Source organism: Mustela putorius, unplaced genomic scaffold (genome assembly GCF_011764305.1).
Source record: "Mustela putorius furo isolate JIRA1106 unplaced genomic scaffold, ASM1176430v1.1 tig00000129_pilon_pilon_pilon, whole genome shotgun sequence".
Lineage (NCBI taxonomy): Eukaryota > Metazoa > Chordata > Mammalia > Carnivora > Mustelidae > Mustela > Mustela putorius.
Window position 1 is genome coordinate 2,403,588 of NW_025421290.1, and position 22,460 is coordinate 2,426,047.

The following is a 22,460-nucleotide window of genomic DNA, read 5'->3' on the forward strand; positions in this document are numbered from 1 at the left end:
ATATCATCCCTGCTTTTTCTGAAGATGTTGTTTTGTGGTATTTAGCATTTTTTCTTACACTTATTTGTGGCATTCAGCATTGTTTCTTATTACTCTCATCATTGCAAAATGAATTTTTTTTTCTTTCATATTAATTTTGTTTTTGATTTTGCATATTGTTTTCCACAGAAGTCCCCTAACTACCTTGTCTGATATCACCTATAAAGATGAAATAGCCTAGTTGCTTGTTTGTGCACCTCCTGGGAGAGTGGAGGTGTGCTTCAGGACAGAGAGATACTGCTTTCAGCATCAGTCCCATAATTCTCTATCTTTCCAACCTGATCCTCCTCAGGGAATTTATCTCCCCAGTATTTCCAGTTTCCAATACTTCAATTCCAGCCAGCCATCTTGGCTGACTTCATTCTACACTGTCTACCCCTGCCAGGCTCCAGTTCTCTTTCTCAATTTTCCCTCTAGTGTTTCAAGTGAGAGTCTGCTTTTTTGCTCTATGATAATGTCAGGTAATAATCCGTCTAAAATAATATACGAAGGAAGAAAAAAATAACACCTTCCCCCCCTAAAATACAAAGTCTTCTATCAGATTAGCTCCAAAATGTCACTGGCTTCTACTCCAGCCTGATTGTCTCATCACTCAACTGTTCTTGTCCGGAGCTCAGGTGTGTATTGATTACTGACAATATTTCCGCAATCAGTCATCCTTCCTCCCCTACTTTTTTGGGCGGTATTGTCATTGTTATGTTACCAAGATAGAAAGCAGTAAGAGTTTGCTTACCTATGGTTAAATCCAAAAATCCATGTATGTTAAACTTGTTATGATCATACCATTTTGCTTTTAAAGCACTGTTACACTGATTAACTTAATTGGTACTCCTAAAATTATATTTTATGGGAAGCAGGTATTCCATTCTACAGATAAAGGAGCCATGGCCACAGAGAGTTCCATGGCCTACACACAAATTGAACTGTTAGACATTGTTAACATCTGTCAGGCAATGAAGAACTATCTTTATATAGTTACCAAGAAGGAAAGACAATCACACTTACAATATATTATCCAGAAATCTTCATGCAGACCATGAGTCTTTATTTTCTTTGCTCCTGGCTATAATCTGATACAGTGATTTCTGACACAGTATGGTATTTATGATTACAGCAGGCTGTCTGCACGGACTACCTGCATGGACCCCATAACAAAATACCACAACATAGATGGCTTTCACAACCAGCCATTTATTTTCTCACAGTTCTGGTGGATGGTAGTCCAAGATTAAGGCACCAGCACAGCCAGTTTCTGGTGATTGCTCTCTTCCTAACTTATAGATGGCCCTCTTCTTGGTGTGTTTGCACATGGCATGAAACAGCAAGGGAGCAAGGTCTCTGGTATCTCTTCTTATGGAGGTACTGTAATACCATTATGAGGACTCTACCTTCATGACCTCATCTAAACCTACTGATTTCCCAAAATCCTCATCTCCAAATACTATCACACTGGGACAGTGTATATATATATGGGGGAAGGGGAGATGCAACATATGAAGTTTTGAAGGAAACAATTCAATCTATAGCTCAAGTCACCCCTAGTTTGGGTCTTATATCCCACTTCTAATTGCATGTAGATGTTTACCTCTTTCTTTTCTGATTCCAAGATGTGATCAACTTACTCTCTCTAGGTCTGTCTCTCAGCTATGCTTTCCTTCTTTTACCCAGGGCCAAATTTTCTGACTTTGATGTTTAACTCTTTCAAATCTACTTTAATTTTAATAAATTCAGTTAATTTCCATTCTTATCAAATTCTTTACACCCTAAAGAAAACAAAACAAATTTAGCTTGGACTTTATCTCTCTGGTCTACTAGACCAGATAGTGTGTTATAGTGAATAATGATATGTGTCATTCAGAAATTAGTGCATCAGATGAGAAGAACAGCTTTCTTAGTTTGTCTACATTTTAAACTATCTATGATAAATGAAATGTAAATGCATGAAATCTATCTTAAATTGCTCTGTTACATTGCCATGTTTTATTTTGGGGTCCAACAATAGGCTTTGGATGACCATACTGCTTTGAATCTTTCATTGGAGGAATTACATGATTTTATAATGAAGAAAATGAGTAATGAGAAAATTTAAGAAAGCATTAAACTTCTACATCAAATACAGTAAAAATTTTAATTGAAGCTTTTCATTAAATATAATGTGAAATACAGATTACCTGTCAAGTGTTTACTAGAGGAAAAAAATAAAATGTGTCTAAAATATTGTGTAAATTAGATCCTAGACTAATTTTGGTACAGTTTTTGCTTACTGATGGTGTTGACTTCCTTAATTAGTATTCACATTTTTATTTCTACTTTTTCAGATTCATCATAGACTCACCTACATTTTATCTAGCTTAATTATTAAAAAATTCCCTTAGCACCACTAATAAAAGAGTCACTGAGGTGTGTCAAGAAGAGCTTGAATTTACAATTAGAAGACATACATTTTATTTTGGGCTTCCTGAGCCTTTGTCAGCCAAATCTGTCAAAGGAGGGTGATACCACTGCTTTCACACAATTCGCAGGATTGTTTGAGATGAAAAAGATAGAAGTGGAATCAATTTACACACTGTAGAATGCTACACATTAGGAGTTGTTAAAATATATGATGCAATTTCTGCTCTTTAAAAAAATAGCTAAATCTCATAATCTGGCGGAAACATTGGGATCTACTAGTTTATCTATTATGATAAATAAAACTTTAATAAATTTAATAAAATTCTGCCCTGAAAAATAATTGATTTTACAGGCAAGTTTTTTGCCTTTTAGAGTTATTACAGGAACTTTTTTTTAAAGATTTATTTATTTATTTAAGAGAGAAATATATACAGAGATACAAAGGGTAAGCACACATGGGCACACGGAGAGGAGAGGTGCAGGAAGGAGGAGAGAAATTTCAAGCAGACTACACCAAGGAGCCAGAGGTGGGGTTTGGTCTCATGACCCTGGGATCATGACCTGAGCCAAAACCAAGTCAGACACTTAACTGACTGAGCCTTGCAGGTACCCCAGCTTGTCATAGGAAATTGTGCTAGATATTTTTCCAATTTCATTTGCTCTTACTTCTGATAATTGTTAATGATTTATCCATAATCTTATGTTGCTCATTTTTAGATATTCATAAGAAATTAAGTATCTGGCTGAATAAAACAAACATATACATTGCCAGAGAATAAAATATGTTTTCATTTGGATGGTATATAATTCAATCTGACATTAGGAAACAAGAATAGAATATTTTGATATTTTAATTTGGAGTCAAATCTGATTTGGTTGTTATTTCCTTCTCTTCATTCTCTAAAACTAAGCAAAGCAAGAGTCATCCGACAGTATTTTCTCCTGTCTCAGGCAAAATTATAGCTCCCAGTCAACCTGAATTTCTTTGTGTTCACTGAGTGATAACATGTACTCCCTTTCACAAAACTGTCTCATCTTTGCTTTATTTGCTTTCTAGAATCAAATTTTAGTTCTGTATCTGATCTGCTGTTGCTGAACATGGATAAAATAGTAGTAGTAATACATAAACCTGAACATTGTAATATATCAAAAGGAAAACTATGCATAATCCTAGTAGAAATATTTCTAAACTAGAGGTAAAAATAACAATCACAGGCAAATTTTTGCTTGGTAAAACCCTATTTTCCATGTTTATTGAAAGATATTAAATTGAAGGATTTCTTTAAATATTGCCATAGAAAAATCAGTTAGTTACCTTTATATGTAGGCTCTTAAAAAAAAAAAATACTCCTTGTGGCAGAAAATGCTGGTATTTGTGGCAGAGAAACCCTAAACTAACTTCCAGTGATTCCTACCTCTGGTTTTCATTTCTTTGTGTATAAGTCTTTCGTAATGAAAGTGGGAAGAAACTGATGGGATGTCACTTTAGTAATTATGCTACAATATAAGAATTCCATCTTAGCTGAGCTGAGCTAGAGATTCTTCTTGCTGGCCTGATGATGTAGACATCCATGATGGGAAGCCCACATGATCGAGAACTATGAGTGATCTCTAGGACATGCAGGTATCTTCTAGGACATGAAAGTGGCCTCAGCCAACAATGAGTAAAACACTTGGGTCCTCTATCATGCAACCATAAGGAAATTAATTCTTTCAATAACCTTAATAAGTTTGGACATGATTCAACTTCCTGTCTGAAGGTGAGCCTCCAGATAAGAACATTCAGCCAACACTTTGATCACAGCCTTGTGAGACCCAACAGAGGATCTAGCTAAGCCATGTCCAGACTCCTGGCACAGAAATAGATTATAAATGTATGCTGTTTCAAGATGCTCAGTTTGTAGTAGTGGGTTAGTCAGCAGTAAGTAACACAATACTCTCAATTCCATTGCTCATCAGTAGAATATCTTATGAAGTCTCTGATTACACATATTATTCTTGTCTTTCAAATTATTCTAAGACCCCAATGGCCATGGTTCCTAAAAAGCTGCCTATCAGTAATGGTGTTAAATGTTACAGTGATGAAACCTAGATTTTCCTTGAAAATCTCCATTTAATTTCATTGCAATATTTTCAATTAAGGCAATTTAAAATATGTATGGGCAAGTGTGATATAATCTTAGAATAAAATCTGTACCCCACAGCCTTTATTGCAGATGTACCAGTAGGACTGAGTTGTCTCCAACATTTGCAAGCAGAAAAGGTATCTAAAAAATACTACTTTTTAAAGAAGCTTCCTTAAAAAGAGGTAATTCAATGAAATATAGAGGTAAAGCTGGGACTTCAGTAGCCATAAGGGCTCTAAGGTGTGCCATCTATTGATGATGACTGAGCAGTAAGATGGAAGAAACCTGAATCCCTGAAGACTGTGGAAGAGACATTATGTTAGTTTCCAAAATGAAACTTCAAGGTTTAACTGGAGCATAATAATTTTCTATCTTGCTCAAAATATGGTTACTTGGAGTTTTACTGAAACTTTCAGATACCTGAACAGTAATAACATACATAATTAATTTGTGAATTATAATATACTATTACAATATACACATCTCTAGTTGGCTGAGGGGCAAGGTCCAAAATGACCCTAGTAAAGTCATATACAAGGGTCACCATAATCTAGTAGAAGAATACACAAAGGGCTAGTATTTGAGAATAAAGTCGTATGTTAACAAAAGCCGAGTTTTGAAAATATGTAATGATTTGGTGGCAGGCATCATGATCTAATTTGGCTAGAGTTTGGAATAATTGTTAGGATTGAAGAAGAGATGATTCTATATATTCTATTTGGGATATTAATGAGTGGTTTGAAAACTCATGACAATGAATTTATATGGCATCTAGAGGCCAGGAAGATCAACATTTTCCATTAAGAGTAAGACACACTTTCCAGGAAAATAAAGTCCCACAGTATGAAGTATGGACAGTATGGATTGAAAGCAAAAGAGGAGGAATACTCAGATATCAGATAAAAGGTTACTATAATATCCCAGATAAGAGAATATAAGGCTTTACAAATACAGTAGGGGTAAAAATAAAATGATAGCTTCACAATACCAAACAGATATAAAACTGATAAGACTTAGAAACATATATGATGGTGAAAGATTTCTGGGAGAGAGTATTTATTGTTCTATTTTCAGTATCCTCCCTAGTGCCCAGCAATAGTTGTTACGCAGCAAATAATTGTTAAATATTTTCCTGATTGTAAAACTTTCATCAGTAAGGAGATAATACATACAAGTTGTTTTACGTTCAATTATATTTTGTAGTTATGCAATAAAAATTCTTATAGAGTATATATCCACTGTTACCTGTTAAAGAAGACAACATTCCTTTAGTAAGTTTCATTTAAAAGAATCTAAAATTGTCTCCATTGATCAAATTCTTAAATGGTTTATAAGTCTAAATTTTATATAACTGTGTATATATACTTCCTGGAACTTATAAATACTCTCCATAGAAAAATGCAATAAATGGTGTTCGGGTTCCTACCATTGTTCACAAAGCTTAGTTAAACCATAAAACAAACAAACAAAATTATGCTTATCTTTACCATAAGAATATTAGTAAGTAAAAGAAATGAAAATACACCATATTTTGTGATATTATAGTTACTATTTTCTAACACAGACAAGACAGTGCGCTACAAGCTAGGCTATTCACTTCCCAAAATATCTTTGCTTACCTTCTTTTTCTGTATACAAAAATATTCTCACACCCTAACTTCTTAGTAAACACAACCTCACTCACCTATCTCCATACTCCCACACACACACATGCTATAACTGGGAAAAAAGGTGTGAATTTTTTAGCTTTCCTGGGAGATAAATATAAATGTGAGGGCTGCCACTGACTTTTAGTTCAATTCTGTACATTTTGATGCATAATGAGATCAAGTTCACTTTTGGGTAAATGTATAACATTCATGACTAGTGGAAAGTGATCTTGAATTTGGTAAAATATTTATAATAATAAAAAATAAAATTTTCTTAATTTGGCTGTCAGGAAGTAAACAGAATTGTCTTCAAAGATCTGTTTTGTGGATAAAGAATATATGTCATCTTGAATATATCCTATTACTTAGTTCCCTTCAGTATAGCTTTAACGGGTTTTTAACTGCAGGAAATTCATAGGATTACTAACTGTGATGTGTTTTTAATAGAAGAAATGTGTTTTTGAAGTTTCTTCCAGACCTCTGATTCTATGGAATCATTGATTTCTTCAAACAATGAACCCTTGAACAACAGAGATTTGAACTTCATGGGTCTACTTACAAATGGAGGTTTCTGTTTTTTGTTTTTGTTTTGTTTTTTTAATTTTTTGTTTTTATTTTACAGCATAGTACTATAAATGTATTTTCTCTTATGATTTTCTCAATAACATTTTCTTTTCTCTAGCTTACCTTATTATAAAAATATGGTCTATAAAACATCTCTAGCTTACTTTATTGTAGAAATAAGGTATATAATATATATGACATGCAAAATATGTGTTAAGACTATGTCAGCAGTAAGCCTCTGGTCAACAGTAGGCTATTAGTAAAGTTTTGAGGGAGTTAAAAGCTATATGAAAACTTTTGACTATCTGGGGGGTTGATGCTCCAAACTCCTGTATTGTTCAAGGGTCAAATGTATATTTTCCCGGATTATACAATACTTGGAACACAATTATTTTCTTTTTTCTTCAAAACTATATTAGATTATATGTGGAAATATTGAAACGATGAGGCTGACATGAAGACAGAAAAATACACACTAGAAACAAATCAATTCACGGGGCTATATCTTCTCCCTTTGTGGGGCAACCCCTAACAGGTTTATTCCTTTCTGGAGCTATCAAAATCTACTTACTACACCCCATGGATTTTGAATGGAAATTAGCTTGTCTTCTAGTTCAGAAAATAGGATTTGGGTCACATAACAGAGAACAAATAAAAATCTTACAGAGGCAGCATGACCTAAACTAAAGTTAGAAAACAATGTCAGGAATAACAAATAAATTAGAATGAATATAAGTGCCAAAAGTTTGAAGGAAGGGATGTAGTTAATTTTATGGAGTATTTTTGTTTTGGGTGTTAATTAAAAAGAAAAAAGAAAGAAAGAAAAGAAAAGGTCAACTGTTTCTACCAATACGTAGAAAACAACAAGTAGTATGGTCTTAGGGACTTCCGGTTTTGTTTGACTAGTTCACTTTAAGAATCAAAGTAGAAATCTTTAAGTCCGACTGAATGCTAAAAAAAGGGATTGCAAAATCAAGAGATGGTAAGATCCAGCGGAGGGGACATCTTCATATTGGTTCATCCATTACATTTTATCTACCTACTATCACATTTCAAGAAGCCAAAATATCTCAAGGCGATTCATGTTTAGAAAATTTTCTTACAAGTAAGAACTTATGAATAAAAATACATATTACTAATGAACAAGTTTTAATTAAATCTGAAACACTTTAATCATAATATTTACAACTGCTTTTCAGATAATATACAATGTCCAGTTTCTTCTTTTACTAGCATGAACATTCCAACTATTAAAATTAACTTTACCAGAACAAAATAATCCTGAAAAGGAATATATCTTTTTAATGTATGTCTAAACCTGAGCTCAAAAATCACACAAATTTACTTTAGTATATAGATTATAAAATAATTTATATAATTACCTAAGATTTAATACAGACTTAATATTTCTTTTAATATACTCATATAATGATATCAAAACATATTGATTGATATTTCTTTCTAATTTATTATATGCCAGATAAACTTTATTGCTTTTCCTTTGAATATTTGTTAACCAAAGGTAAGCCAAGGACAAAATGAGTTCCACCACACATACAGAGGTAGTAAATAATAGGAAGAAGAAAAATACCCTTTCTACTGTTAAGAATACCAAAGCAGGTATTGGTTAACAAGCACTTTTAGACTTGCAGAAGAAATATGTATTAATATTTGCAATTTGATCTAAAAAAGCTGGTTAAGATTTGTCACTTTATTAAACACTAAAATAACCAACCTCTTCACCAAATCTTGAATTCACATAAACTTCTAATTTCATAGGCACATAAACTGCAACTGTTAAAACAAATTTGCCTCTGAAAGAAATGAATAGCTCTAACTATAGTAGACACGTTACTCACAGTATGTTCCATGGATTTGCAAAACACTTTCTTATATTACTTAGCCTAAGAGCCCTTCATCAAAAATATATACAAGGTGCAATATTAGGATCTTACCTGTAACAAGGAAGCTGCATCTCCCAGCTCCAGCTTCATTTATGATGCTACAATTATAAACCCCATAGTTCTCATTGGAAAGACTCTTCACTGGGTATTCTGTGTACTCTTGAGAGTCAAACTGACCCGTCCGTAATAATTTATTGCCTAAGCGCCACTCATAGGTCAGTACCCGTATTGGATACGCTCTCAGAACCCGGCAGCTCATAGTAATACTTCGATCTTGTCCTTGCCGGATCTCCAGGAATGCTGGCTCCACAGCAGGTGGATCTGTAGAAGACATGTTAAAACAGATGAAACACGCGGTTTGCCATAAGCCAGGAGCTATTATTATTGTGAGGAGCTATTTTTAAGAGCACATCTAGCAACAGGGAAGGAGTTAGAGGTGGGTGGAGAACAAACCAGGAACTTCAGCTTGGAATGGGAAATGGGAAACATCATTTACGGACTGTGGGCAGTGAATGAAATTCATTGCTTTGAAAAAGCATTTGCAGGTGAAAGTAGCAGAGTTCATTTTCCTTTCTAGCTACTTCCCAGAACAAAATATTATGACTATGTTTGGTTTATATAGTCAGCAACCAGTTGATGTTCTTGCTGTAAAACACAGAATCTTCAAACTAGCATAAGACTTTGAAACAGATAAAGCCACGGGTTCAAGTTGGTGAATTCTAATTATTCTTAGTTTGGCTTCTAAGTATCTGTTACTTAACAGAATAAGTAGCACAAATATATAATTTAAAAAATATATATATTTTATTTATTTATTTGATAGAGAGAGATCACAAGTAGGCAGAGAGGCAGGCAGAGAGAGAGGGAAGAAGCAGGCTCCCTGCAGAGCAGAGAGCCCAATTCGGGGCTCGATCCCAGGACCCCGAGATCATGACCTGAGCTGAAGGTAGAGGCTTTAACCCACTGAGCCACCCAGGCACCCCACAAATATATAATTTATTTTCTAAATTATTTTGTCTGAACTGCTTTGACTTAAAGTCATAATATTCATGTGTCTTAAGCAAACTCTGCAAATTATACCACAGGTGGACATGGTTTCTAACTCACTGCAATGATTCACTTACATGTTTTAATTGTGATTGTTTTCCGTATGATTAAAAACTTGCTACATCAGGTACCTAAAATTTTTGTATTTGATAGAAAGATTTCTATAAAGTGTTACATACTTCTCTCATTATGTAGAATATGCAAAATATAATCCTTTTCTTAATGACTCCCAGTAGATAAATAACAATTACTTCCTTGACACTAATGTTGGGGTTCATTTAATCAAATAAGATAGGAAACTACTCAGGATTGCATTGCCCAGCATAACTGCATCCTTGACTACATGTGTATGACATCCTTTTGAGTTATGCAGTATAAAAACCATTCAAATATACTTGGCATCCCTTCTCTCAAGGTGCTGAAAGGTTTTAGGACAGCCACACCAAATGTGCCCTCCAATATTCTTTACATGTTATCTCATCTACTTTCTATACTATTGCTGTCCTTTCTCATTGCTTATCTATTGACTGGCCCTTCTTGCTTCTTTCAATAAAAATGTTTAAACTATCTTACTAAATTTCATTTTACTCATAAATTCAAGTTTTGAGCTCTTCCTTTGTAAGTGTTAAGAATTTTTAAAAAATAAATGAGAAAAAAATTCCTGTCTGCATTTAATTTATGAGGCATGTAATATACCTAATACAATAGGCAGATATTTAAATTGCTGATTTACAAAACTGAAAGACAAAAAACAATTCCCGGGTAGAAAGTAAAGAAGTATGTAACACTATGAGGACTGACCACTCAAGGCATCTCAAGGAATGTGATACTTGAGCTTTACCTTCCAGCATATATAGGAAATGGTGAGGTGGGTAAGCAGTAAGAGAGAACATCCCAGGTAAGGAGATTAATATGCTCAGAGGTAAAAAGAAGATAGAGAGGAGGGGGCTTTCAGAGAAGTATAAATTAATTAGCATAGCTGATACACAAGAGGTGCATGAGAGCTCAGGAAGAAATAAAGATGGGAAGAAAGAGACTCTATTCAAGGATTCTTGAATATCACGTCATGGAGTGTGCGTTTTATTCTGTTGGTATTGACAATCATTAATTTTTTTCTATTGTATCTCATAATCCCTTTCATTTTATTTCATCCATCCCCTACCTCTTTTTCTGTTACCTCTGTTTCCTGCATCCATTAGAAGTCTTTTTCTGTTTTGTCAGATTCCACATGTAAATGAAATCATATGGTATTTGCCTTTGACTTATTTAACTTAGTATAATACCCTCTAAGTCCATCTATTTTTTTTTTAATGAAAGCTTTATTGATTAAACCAATCTTTTAGAAAGAATACTGTGGCAGATAGGAGGAGTACAGGCCTCAAAGGGAAGAGTCTGGTCACAGAGAAATTGAGAACAACATTGTTAAGAGACTGAACTAAGGCAATGTCAGTGAAACCACAAATGTTATTTTAGATAGGTAAATAATGGTGTCAGTGATGAAGATGGGGAGAGGAGGAGAGGTAGTTTAGGGTACAGTGGACGTGTTGAACTTGTGCACCTGCTAGTCACACAGTAGGGATACCTAGCTGGCAAGTGTTTCTTCATTTACAAATATACAGGGTATTTTTTATTATCTCTTCTTTCTGATTTTTTAATTTAATCGTGGTTAGAGAAGAAAATAGACCATATGCTTTCAATCATCTGAAACTTTTTGAAACATGATTTATAGTCCAATATATAATTGATTTTTGTCATATGTATGCTTGCAAAGAAGGAATAGTCTTAGGGATGTGATGTGGTGTTGGGGGTCAAGTCTGACAAATGAGTTGTCCAAATCATCTATGCAGTTGTTGTGTTTTTACCCCATTTATGGTGGTTAAACACTTCCAAAAGTGTTTAAAAAAATTTAAAATTTAAAAAAATTTTAAAAAATTAAAAAAATTTAAAAAAATTCTTATAGTTATATCTCCTTCTTGATTTATATATTTTGAGCTTACACTAGTAAGTACATACAAATTTAAAATTTCTTTATTTTATTGGTAAATTGAAGTTATCATTTTGCACTTATTATTTAAAACTCAATTTTTTCTGAATTAATATAGTTACCCTGACATTCACTTAGTAGTTGCATTTTATGTCTTTTCAAGCCTTTTAAAGTTCTACTATCCTTATACTTTACAAGCATCTCTTTTAAACAGCATGTGGTTATAATCCATTTTTTTGAAGAAAGTCTGGAAATCTTTATTTTACTGAAAGCATTTAATACTTTATTTACATTTACTATGACTATTGATATATTTGAGTAGAAATGTACCTTCCTGTTCTGTACTTTTTATTTTGTTTTGTGATCTTTTTTCTTTGTCTACTTTCAGATTTATGGATTGAATGATTATTCCAACTCTTTTCCTGCTACTAATTTTAATTCTCTTTCCTTCTCTTAAAACCTATTGGGCATTACTATAATGTTATACCTGCACAATTTTTTAGAATTGTCCAGATATATGCCGACTCATTTCCCTTTAAATCCTTTTTTCATTACAGATCATACAAATCCACGATCAATTTTCAAATATTATCTAAAGTACATGATTTAGAATCATCTTTAGTGACCTTTCTGATCTTGATTTTCTGAAAATATATATTTTAACCTTATTCTTAAAAGATGATTTCCTTGTACATAGGATTAGAGGTTGGCAGTTATTTTCTTTCAGTATATTAGGACACCATTCTACCATCTTTAGATGGCCATTACTGCTGTAGAAAAGTAAGCTCAAATTTTCACACTTTGAAGTCACTGTGCTTTTTTTCTATAGCTATTTCAAATGTTTTTACCTTTGATGTTCTACAGCTTCAATATAATATTTTTAAGTAGAGATTTCTTTGTACTTAACAGTTTGTGATTTGCTGGATTTTAAGACCTGTTGATTTAAGTATGATGTCCTTCATCTAAGAAATTTCTGGAAAATCTCACCATTAACTGTTAAATAATACCTGTGCTCTTTTCTTTCTGTCCTCACTTGAGCATCTTTTGCATTCTCTATTTTATGCCTCTTATACTCTCCCAACTTTTCCATTTTTGCTTTTCCTGTATTGCATTATGAACAAATTCTTCTGAACATGCTAAACCCATCCACTGTGTTTTTAATTACAAGAACAAGGCTTTCATTTATAAGTATTCTGTATAGTTCTTTTGTATACTTGTTATGCCATTACTTTCATACTTTCTCATTACCTGCAAACATAGTAAGGTTTGTCTCTTATTTCTTTAAACAAAGTGATTGTTTTATACTGTCGGATATTTCCAATTATGATTTTAAGGATGTTTTTCTGTTGGCCTTCTCTCAGAGTAATTTCTCTCTGTGTATTCTTGGTTAATTCTGATTATGTGCTATTCGTTGGTCTTTAAAAATACTTATGTTCTTTAAAAATATATTTTTAAAAATAAACTCTTTAATGTCTAAGATGATTTTTTTTTTCCTCTAGAGAGATTTGTGTCTACAGGCAGCTACTGACATCAATGTCTAGGATCACATTAATCTAAGTTCCTGGCTTAAGGTTTTACTTTAATCAACAAGGTGATATGAATTTGAGTTAAAAATGCAGATAAAAGGGGGCACCTGGGTGGCTCAGTGGGTTAAAGCCTCTGCCTTCAGCTTAGGTCATGATCCCAGGGTCCTGGGATGGAGCCCCGCATCTGGCTCTCTGCGCCACAGGGAGCCTGCTTCCTCCTCTCTCTCTCTCTGCCTACCTGCGATCTCTCTGTCAAATAAATAAATAAAATCTTTTAAAAAATCCAGATAAGAGGCAGTTTGTGATTATAATGTAAAGTATGTATTCCCACATCATCCCTACTCTGCTCACTTCAAAGGCAAATTTCTTAGAAGTAGGAATGTGTAGACTGGGTTTTATTTGTACTTTACTCTTCTCCTATGGATACAGTCTCTTGAGTTCCCACGTCTATGGGTAGAATTTTCCCCCAGGAAATACTCTGGGTTTGGAATTTTGTACCCCTTGGCCAGAAATGCCAGCACAACTGAAGCTCAAATTCACCCTTGTCAGCAAATGCTCTCAGGGCAAAATCCGCCTCATTGTCCAGCTTTCTTATAAATTTGACATCGTATTTTTAAAATAAACATTTTAATGCTTTTAATAGTATTTTTAGTAACTTCCTAGCACCTTTGGTTGTTTGCATTGGAAAAGTGATGTAGAATATTTTGTCTAACATATGCCCAGAATCACACCCATCTTTGATAACCAAGTGGAAATACAGATATAAAGCTCAAGATGGAGGCCTGACTGCAGGATACAGTTTTGTTAAGACAGCTCAGAGCGAGTATAAACAAAGACACGTAAAATACCAAATTTGGATTTACTCCTGAATATAGTCACTTATGGGGTTAGAGGAAAATAGAAGCTACTACAGGAGAATCAATATAAATAAGCAGAGAGATATGTGGATCCAGAGAGTTTTATTACAAAACTAAAAGATTTGAATGCTTTAAAGAAATGAAGTAATAAAATGTGCCAAATGTTAACAATACACAACTTTAGATTGAAAAAAATATTTGTATAGACAAGTTTAATACCATAAATGATTATAGCAAAAGTATTTTCTGTTTAGTATATACAATGTGTGTTGTAGATTTTTTGGCATATGAAGGGATGGCTGAATAGTAGAGATCAGGAATGATACCTCTTTGTTCAATAATATTGTCTATGATCAGAAAAGAAACTTTTCTATTAACTCTATCTTCAAAATATATCAGGAGTTTATACATTTCTCTCAGTCTCCACCGCCACTATTAACTCTCACATGGACTACTTCGAATGTCCTGCAATAGCCTTCTACCAGGCCAATGTGCTTCTTTTTTTGACCTCCTAGTTCTCAGATACTGGCCACATATTCTCTCACAAGAGAAATAAACTCTTGTTATTCTCCTGTTTAGAATACTTTATTGACTCACCTCCGCTTGTTAATCAGGCCTACAAGCTCCAGCATGTTCTGGCTCTGACCATACTCTCAACCATTCTTATCTTAGTTATTCTGTTTCAGAAGCATAGGCTTTCTTCCTGTTTCTGTATGAGAAGCCCTTTCTGGATTCTAGACTTTCTTCCCCAAATGTTCTTTCCTTCACTTTTTCCATGGCTGCATTATTCTCATTGTTTGTATTTTACCTCTTCAGAAAGCCTACCCTGGACTAACAATTAGTAATGCATCTCCCCTACTATTAATAATAATTAATTATTGCTTAGCAACATTATTTGTTCATATCTACTTCATGTAAGTTCCATTATAAAGGGACTTAAAACTCCCTTCATTGCACATCCTCTGTATTCTCTGTATGTGAGCATTATAGCTAGTACCAGATTATTACTGAATGCATAAAAAAAGAAAAGAACAAATGAATGATGTAAAAGAGTAAAGATGTCTAAAATATCTTCAATATTCTTCCCATCTATGTCTACTCTACGGATTCTGTGTTTACTTTGACCAATAAAACAGATCAAAACTAATGCTCTATCATTTTCTAGGCTCAGGCCAGAGCAGACTGGGAGTTTCACTTTCTATGTCTTAAAATACTTATTCTGGGAGCCCAGACCCATGAAATAAGTCCAACTACCTTACTAAAGAAACCTTCTCAAGAGGCCCTGAGATTCTACTGAGAAGGGAAGGGCAGAGTTAAGGTCAGCCTTCCAGTCATCCCCACCAAGGTTCCAGACATGTGAGGCCATCTTCAACCTTCCAGACCAGACCAGCTGCTTGCAAAACACTACCAAGCAACCCAGACAATAGCACATGAAACAGAGAAAGAGCCCAGGCAGGCTCTCTTCAAATTCTTGACTAGTAGGGAGTAGATAATTAGATATAATGAAGTGTGATTATTTTGATGTCCTAGGTATCAAGAATAGTTTGCTACACAATAACAGGTAACTGACACAATACTCTGAGCCTACAAAACTCTGCATTTAATATTGAATACATACTTGGTGAGTGAGGCAAAATGAGAAATGGACAGGCAATGGGGAGAACACAGTTTAAGCAACAGATCCTGGGATCCAAGTTGATTCCAGAAGGAAATACACTTAGAAGGAAACTAATAGGGGAAGACAATCAATGGATTGAATTACTAGGACAATTTAAAAATCTGAAAAGCAAGTACACTGAGAACAACGGAGTCAGGAGACCAGAAAGGTGCAGTTGATAAACAGAATTGGTTGGAATTTAATATTTCAGAGGTACGGAAATTTGGAATGATTATAAGATCAGAGATATAGTTACTGGAATGGAAAGCTGAAGTGAAATGGAAATTAATGGTACTAGAGTCAAATGCAAATATGTTAAGTGAATACACATTTACTCTCAATATATTTGTATTTGTCTAACAGTGTTTGCAACTGTTTATCTTTCTTCTTATAAGTTTGTTTTTAAATGGCAAAGGTCAAAATATAATTAATTGCACTTACCAGGGAAATATCCTAAAATCCATATATACTTTTTGTATGAGTGATTTTCTGTGGGAATTCTTTAAATGTATCTGACCTATTAGATTATTTCAAATAAGGGATTTTTTTATACCCTCAGTATATGTGAATGTGTCATTCATCCAAACCTAGAAGATTCAGTCCACTCATTTATTAACAGCCTATGAAAACATTTGATAGGTGAACTTGGTCTCGGCTACCCAGCAATTGCACTACTGGGTATTTACCCTAAAGATACAAACGTAGTGATCCAAAGGGGCACATGCACCCGAATGTTTATAGCAGCAATGTCCACAATAGCCAAACTATGGAAAGAACCTAGATGTCCATCAACAGATGAATGGATCAAGAAGATGTGGTATATATACACAATGGAATACTATGCAGCCATCAAAAGAAATGAAATCTTGCCATTTGCGAGAACATGGATGGAACTAGAGCGTATCATGCTTAGTGAAATAAGTCAAGCAGAGAAAGACAACTATCATATGATCTCCCTGATATGAGGAAGTGGTGATGCAACATGGGGGCTTAAGTGGGTAGGAGAAGAATCAATGAAACAAGATGGGATTGGGAGGGAGACAAACCATAAGTGACTCTTAATCTCACAAAACAAACTGAGGGTTGCTGGGGAGAGGGGGTTTGGGAGAAGGGGGTGGGATTATGGACAATGGGGAGGGTATGTGCTTTGGTGAGTGCTGTGAAGTGTGTAAACCTGGTGATTCACAGACCTGTACCCCTGGGGATAAAAATATATGTTTATAAAAAATGAAAAATTAAAGGAAAAAAAAAACATTTGATAGTGTTGAGTTAAATCTCTTCAAACACAGTGTATTTTCATTAATTTCAACAGAGTCTGATTTGGAAAGCATCCTTAAATGAAAGTAATCATTACTGTTACTTAATATGGAATTATGTTTTATGGAAAGCATAAAAGTATTGTAATAAAACTGCTAGGCTAAAGGAAAAAAGTGTTATTAATGATGGATTTCAAACCAGATTCAAAATGTTGTGTATACCTGGATTTGGGGTGATTCCATAATCTCAAAATAAGTGAGAAAATGTGAAACTGAGCACACTCACTGTAATCCAGTCACATTTGCCTATGGAAAACTTCTGTGATATAAGGTTCACTTTAAACAAGCTGGATATTATTGACCTCAGCATTTCATTCCTTGGAATACCCAGTGAGAAGAGATTTACACAGTTGGATTAAATGGTGTAGTGTGAAGACTTTAGATATGATGAAAGAAAGCTTCAGGTGTGAAAAAAGTTAAGAGTTCACTATTCTGATGAAATAAAAAGCATGAACATTTAATGTTAAGAAACTATAAGTAAAATATATATATATATATATATATATATATATATATATATATATGGTGAGAAAAAAACCCACTTAAATAGGAAAGACTCTTCAGGAGAAATAAATAGGTAATTGTGTTGTGCTCAGTTGAACAAATGATTCTAAAATTATACATTATATTCTAAAAATATACCATTGTAGTATACTAAATGTGTTCACTTATGTTAGTAACCTAGGTTCAACCATTTTGTTAAACCATCTCCCTGCATATATACTGAAGGGTGACAGTAATAAAAATAATTATATATGTTGATATTAAATATTTACTGAGTTCTAGGGACTGTGTAAATATATTCACATGATTTATCTTTTTACAGCAAAAACTCATTTTCTAAAAGACAGTGAGGTATAGAGACATTAAGCAAAGTTACCAGGCTAAAAAGTAGCAGAATAAGGATTCAAGCAAGCTGATCTGACTCCAGAGAGCAGGCTCCTAACTATAACCTATGCTTCATTCTTCCCAATTACAAACACTATCAGTTTTTCCTGATTTAGTGCTCTCTCACAATATTTCCTTTGGAAACATTGGTTATTAAAGTTATTAATGAAAATATACATTGGTCTATTCACACTGTCATTTAGAATGTATAAACTTGAATAGATCAAAAATGGGAATTATGTTTTATGGAAAGCATAAAAGTATTGTAATAAAACTGCTAGGCTAAAGGAAAAAAGTGTTATTAATGATGGATTTCAAACCAGATTCAAAATGTTGTGTATATAACAAGTACTTCATAAAAATGAATTTCTGTATTATCCATGTATTAATATATATATAATGAGTGCATGTAGAAGATTAGCTATCTGGCGGTAAAGATCTAACATTTTACAGTTATTAAGGATTTTGATTGGAATAAAATTATTGAGTATAAAGTGCACACAATCAGATTTTTGGTATTTATTATTCTTTTATCTACTGGTTCCAGATGTCTAGCAAATGTTCCAAGTAGGGTATGGCTCTAAATCTTTAAATCCATATACAAATGTCTAACTTATTTGGAAAGAGTAACCTATGAAAACATCCAACTATAAAGAAATGTACATTAGTGTATATTTCTTAATAAGGAGATCAGAGATGAGTTCATGATTTCTTTTAACACTGTGTATGAATAAAATTTTACCTCTATTTCTTAAAAACAATTTCCAGGTTCTCATGAGCACCAAAACTATAAACAAAGCAATACTTTTGATTTACACAAATAATAAAAGACATTTAAGTCTATAATAAACAAACTTTCAAGCTAATTTTTAAAAATGTTAATATAACCCATTTTTAAGTCTTTAAGGGAGTGCAAGACCATTGATGTTAAATAAGTATAGAACTATCTTCAGTTTAATTATAATTAAAAGAAGAACTAAATAGTCACCTGTTTGGAGAACTTCCATTTATGTGTGATCTTAGTTATTTAATTCTTAGAGAGGTCGCTGCTAAACATGTACACACTAGGGTCATTTTTTCTAAGGCCATTTCTGCTCAAGCCAAATACCTGTCCAATGAAATACTTGTCTATTCTTTGCTGTTGTTTATGGAGATCTGGGGAAATTGTGCTGTTAATAATAATAATTTTAAAAATCCAGTACTGGGACGCCTGGGTGGCTCAGCTGGTTAAGCGGCTGCCTTCGGCTCAGGTCATGATCCCGGCGTCCTGGGATCGAGTCCCACATCGGGCTCCTTGCTTGGCGGGGAGCCTGCTTCTCCCTCTGCCTCTGCCTGCCACTCTGTCTGCCTGTGCTTGCTCTCGCTTCTCTCTCTATGACAAATGAATAAATAAAATCTTAAAAAAAAATAAAATAAATAAAAAAATAAAAATCCAGTACTTAGGTAGAAAATCCAGGGGTTTGAGTGTTAAGTTAGTGAATTAAATTCTTCTGTTGTCCAAAAAAATAGTGAGGTTGCTACTTTTATTGTAGGACAACCTCTCCTTCTGTGTCTGTGTGTGTACTTCTCTTAAATCTTTTCATGGTCTTGCAGCAGTTATATCCATCTTATTGGTAAGGACACTAAAATTCAGAAATGATTATGAGTAACCTGTTTATGCAGTGAGAAACACCAAGCATATATGAACCTAGGCCAATTTACCTTCAAAATGTTAGCAATTTAGAATTTACCATGTGATTTCGCTAAACATTATGCTACTAGAAGGATATGGATTCAAAAGATCCTCATTTGTATCAATCAAGCACATAAATAGAGAATTTTTAGGTAATGGTGGGTACATGATGATATATTAGGGGATTAAATGCAAATGAATAAAAAAATGACTCCTGTTAACATGCAATTTACAATCTTAGTATAAAGGGAATATCTTAATATGTGTAAGTAAGCACAATTTAATATGAACAAGGAATGTGTGAGTTTGTATGAGGCAATAGCTGATTAACTGCTGTAGTATAATGGGAAATATATGTTTGATCTTTGTTCTTGATTCCTGGCACAGAGTTCCTAAAACTCTTGGAATTTCCTGAGTGATAAGAGTGCGCTTTGTTACTTATGACAAGCCCCTTTCAACCACACAGAAATTTATGCTAATGAAGTGAACCTCAACCAGCCTCTAGCTAAGGATGTGGAATATGGGCTGGTTTCCAGAAAGATAAAGCCAGGATTTGAAGATTAGAACTTTCCACCCCATCCTCTCACCTCCAGGAAGGGAGGAGAGGCTGGAGATTAGAGACTTAGTTCAAGTACTACTGGGTAATGATTTAATCAATTATGCTTACATAATGAGACATCCATTAAAAACACCTCATCAACGGGGTTAGGGGAGTTTCCAGGTTGGTAAACAAACGTGGTAAACACATGCTCTGGAAGAATGGTGCCTTTGCAAAGAGAAAGGAATCTTTCAACTACCCCTCTTCCTCATCCCACACCTTGCTCTACGCATCTCTTTCACTTGGTTGTTTCCGAGCTACATCCTTTATAATAAACTGGTACATTTAAGGAATATGTTTTCCTGAGTTCTATGAGGTGTTCAGCAAATTATCAAACTTGGAAGGGGAGGAGGTCTTGGGAACTCTCAAAATTGCTGCTGGATGGTGAGAAGTATGGCTGGCAATTGGGAATTGTATCTGGTCTGACATGCAGCTAATGTTGCAGGACTGAGCCCATCATTAACTCCTGGGATCTTCACTAACTCCAGGCAGTTAGCGTTGGCATTGAATTGAATTTTGGACTCCCAGAGGCTTCAAAGAATCAGAGGATTGGTGTTGGGAAACACACTACTTATTTGGTGTCAGAAAGAATAAGAGAATTGCTCGACCAGGTCTTAAAATAAGCCTGAATTAATTCAGCAGAGAAATATATGAAAAAGGATGGACTTAGAAAAAGGTACTGGTAATTCTGTAGGGTTTGACTAAGTGTATATTTAAAAATGGAGATTAAAACAACACTTTTAGGATTAATCTACTCTGTGCGGCTGTACAAGCACATTTCACATACTTATGACCTCATTTAATCCTTACAACAATTTTATCTGTCTATCTATCTATCTATCTATCTATCTACAATATTTTTAGAGAGTGAGAGCACATGAGCAGGAGGGGCAGAGGAAGAAGGAGAGAATCTTCAGGAGGCTCCCCACTGAGCATGGAACTGACTCAGTTTTGATCTCAAGGCCCAGAGATTAGGACCTAAGCCAAAATCAAGAGTCCAGTGCTTGATGAAGTGAGCCACTCAGGCAACGCTTCATGGCAACCTTCTACAGTTATATTATGATCTCCATCTTACATATAAGGAAGCTAAATCTGGGAAGTTGCATTCTGGAGCATTCTACACAATACAAGTGACACACTTTAGATCCCAAACTGCTTGAATTCAAAGTCCGTGTTCTTTCCAACACAGCAACTAAAGGAAGCAGTATCAAAAGCAAATTATAGTGAAGTGTGTAAACTTGACGATTCATAGACCTGTACCCTGGGGCTAATAGTACATTATATGTTAATAAAAAATTAAAAAAGCAAATTATAAATGAGTCTTTAGCATAATGTTAGTCTACCTCAGAAGTTGGCAATATAGGGGAATGTAGTTTAAAAACAAAATTGTCTATAACATTTGTGAACCATTGGCAGGAAAGCAACACCAAAGATTTGGTGATACACTTTACAAAATTAGTGTTTACTGTTCACACACATTTTGAGATTGTTGGTAACTATTACCTCACATCCTTAACAGTTTTCTCTGCAAGATAGAATTCTGGAATTATGGTGCATAATTATTAAATTGTTATGCTACTAAAAATGTGTGTATATTTGTATTATCGATACAAGGCATATGCTGGATAATCTATAGAACCACTGCAATTGCTTCCTCATAACAAGATAGTATACTCAGTACTCCCGTTTTAGGGAAACTTTGCTTTATAAGATTAATAGATACTATTTACTATTTAGCCATACTGTTTCTAGGCCTAAAAGAAAGTGAAGAATAAACGAATTCTGGATAATCCAAAGAAGTTTCTGTAATAGAACTGATTTCATTTTGGGGGTATTTTTTTTTTAAAGATTTTATTTATTTATTTGACAGAGAGAACAACAAGTAGATGGAGAGGCAGGCAGAGAGAGAGGAAGGAAAGCAGGCTCCCCGCTGAGCAGAGAGCCCGATGCGGGACTCGATCCCAAGACCCTGAGATCATGACCTGAGCCGAAGGCAGTGGCTTAACCCACTGAGCCACCCAGGTGCCCCTGGGGGTATTTTTAATTGATTAAATCAGCCCTAAAATCTACTCTGATTTTTCCTTTATGGCCTTTTAGAGCTTAACTGTGTGTACATATAACTGAACAAAGTGATTTGAAAGCTAAAATACTTCCATAAAAGCTGGAAACTTAACTCAGAGCAACAAAGTCAAATAATATTTGAGTTGGAGTTTTTAGTGAAGAAGCAGAAGAAATGCTA

The 22,460-nt window shown here is 34.3% G+C and overlaps 1 protein-coding gene across 1 annotated transcript in view; it reads right to left on the bottom strand.

Annotated features, from left to right (window-relative positions):
• Positions 1–22,460, bottom strand: part of MDGA2 (MAM domain containing glycosylphosphatidylinositol anchor 2) — an 871,541-nt gene that overhangs the window by 127,733 nt on the left and 721,348 nt on the right. Inside the window, exon 9 of the mRNA XM_004738721.3 lies at positions 8,728–8,997. Within this exon, the coding sequence (XP_004738778.1) occupies positions 8,728–8,997 (270 nt within the window). The remainder of the gene's footprint in view (positions 1–8,727; positions 8,998–22,460) is intronic.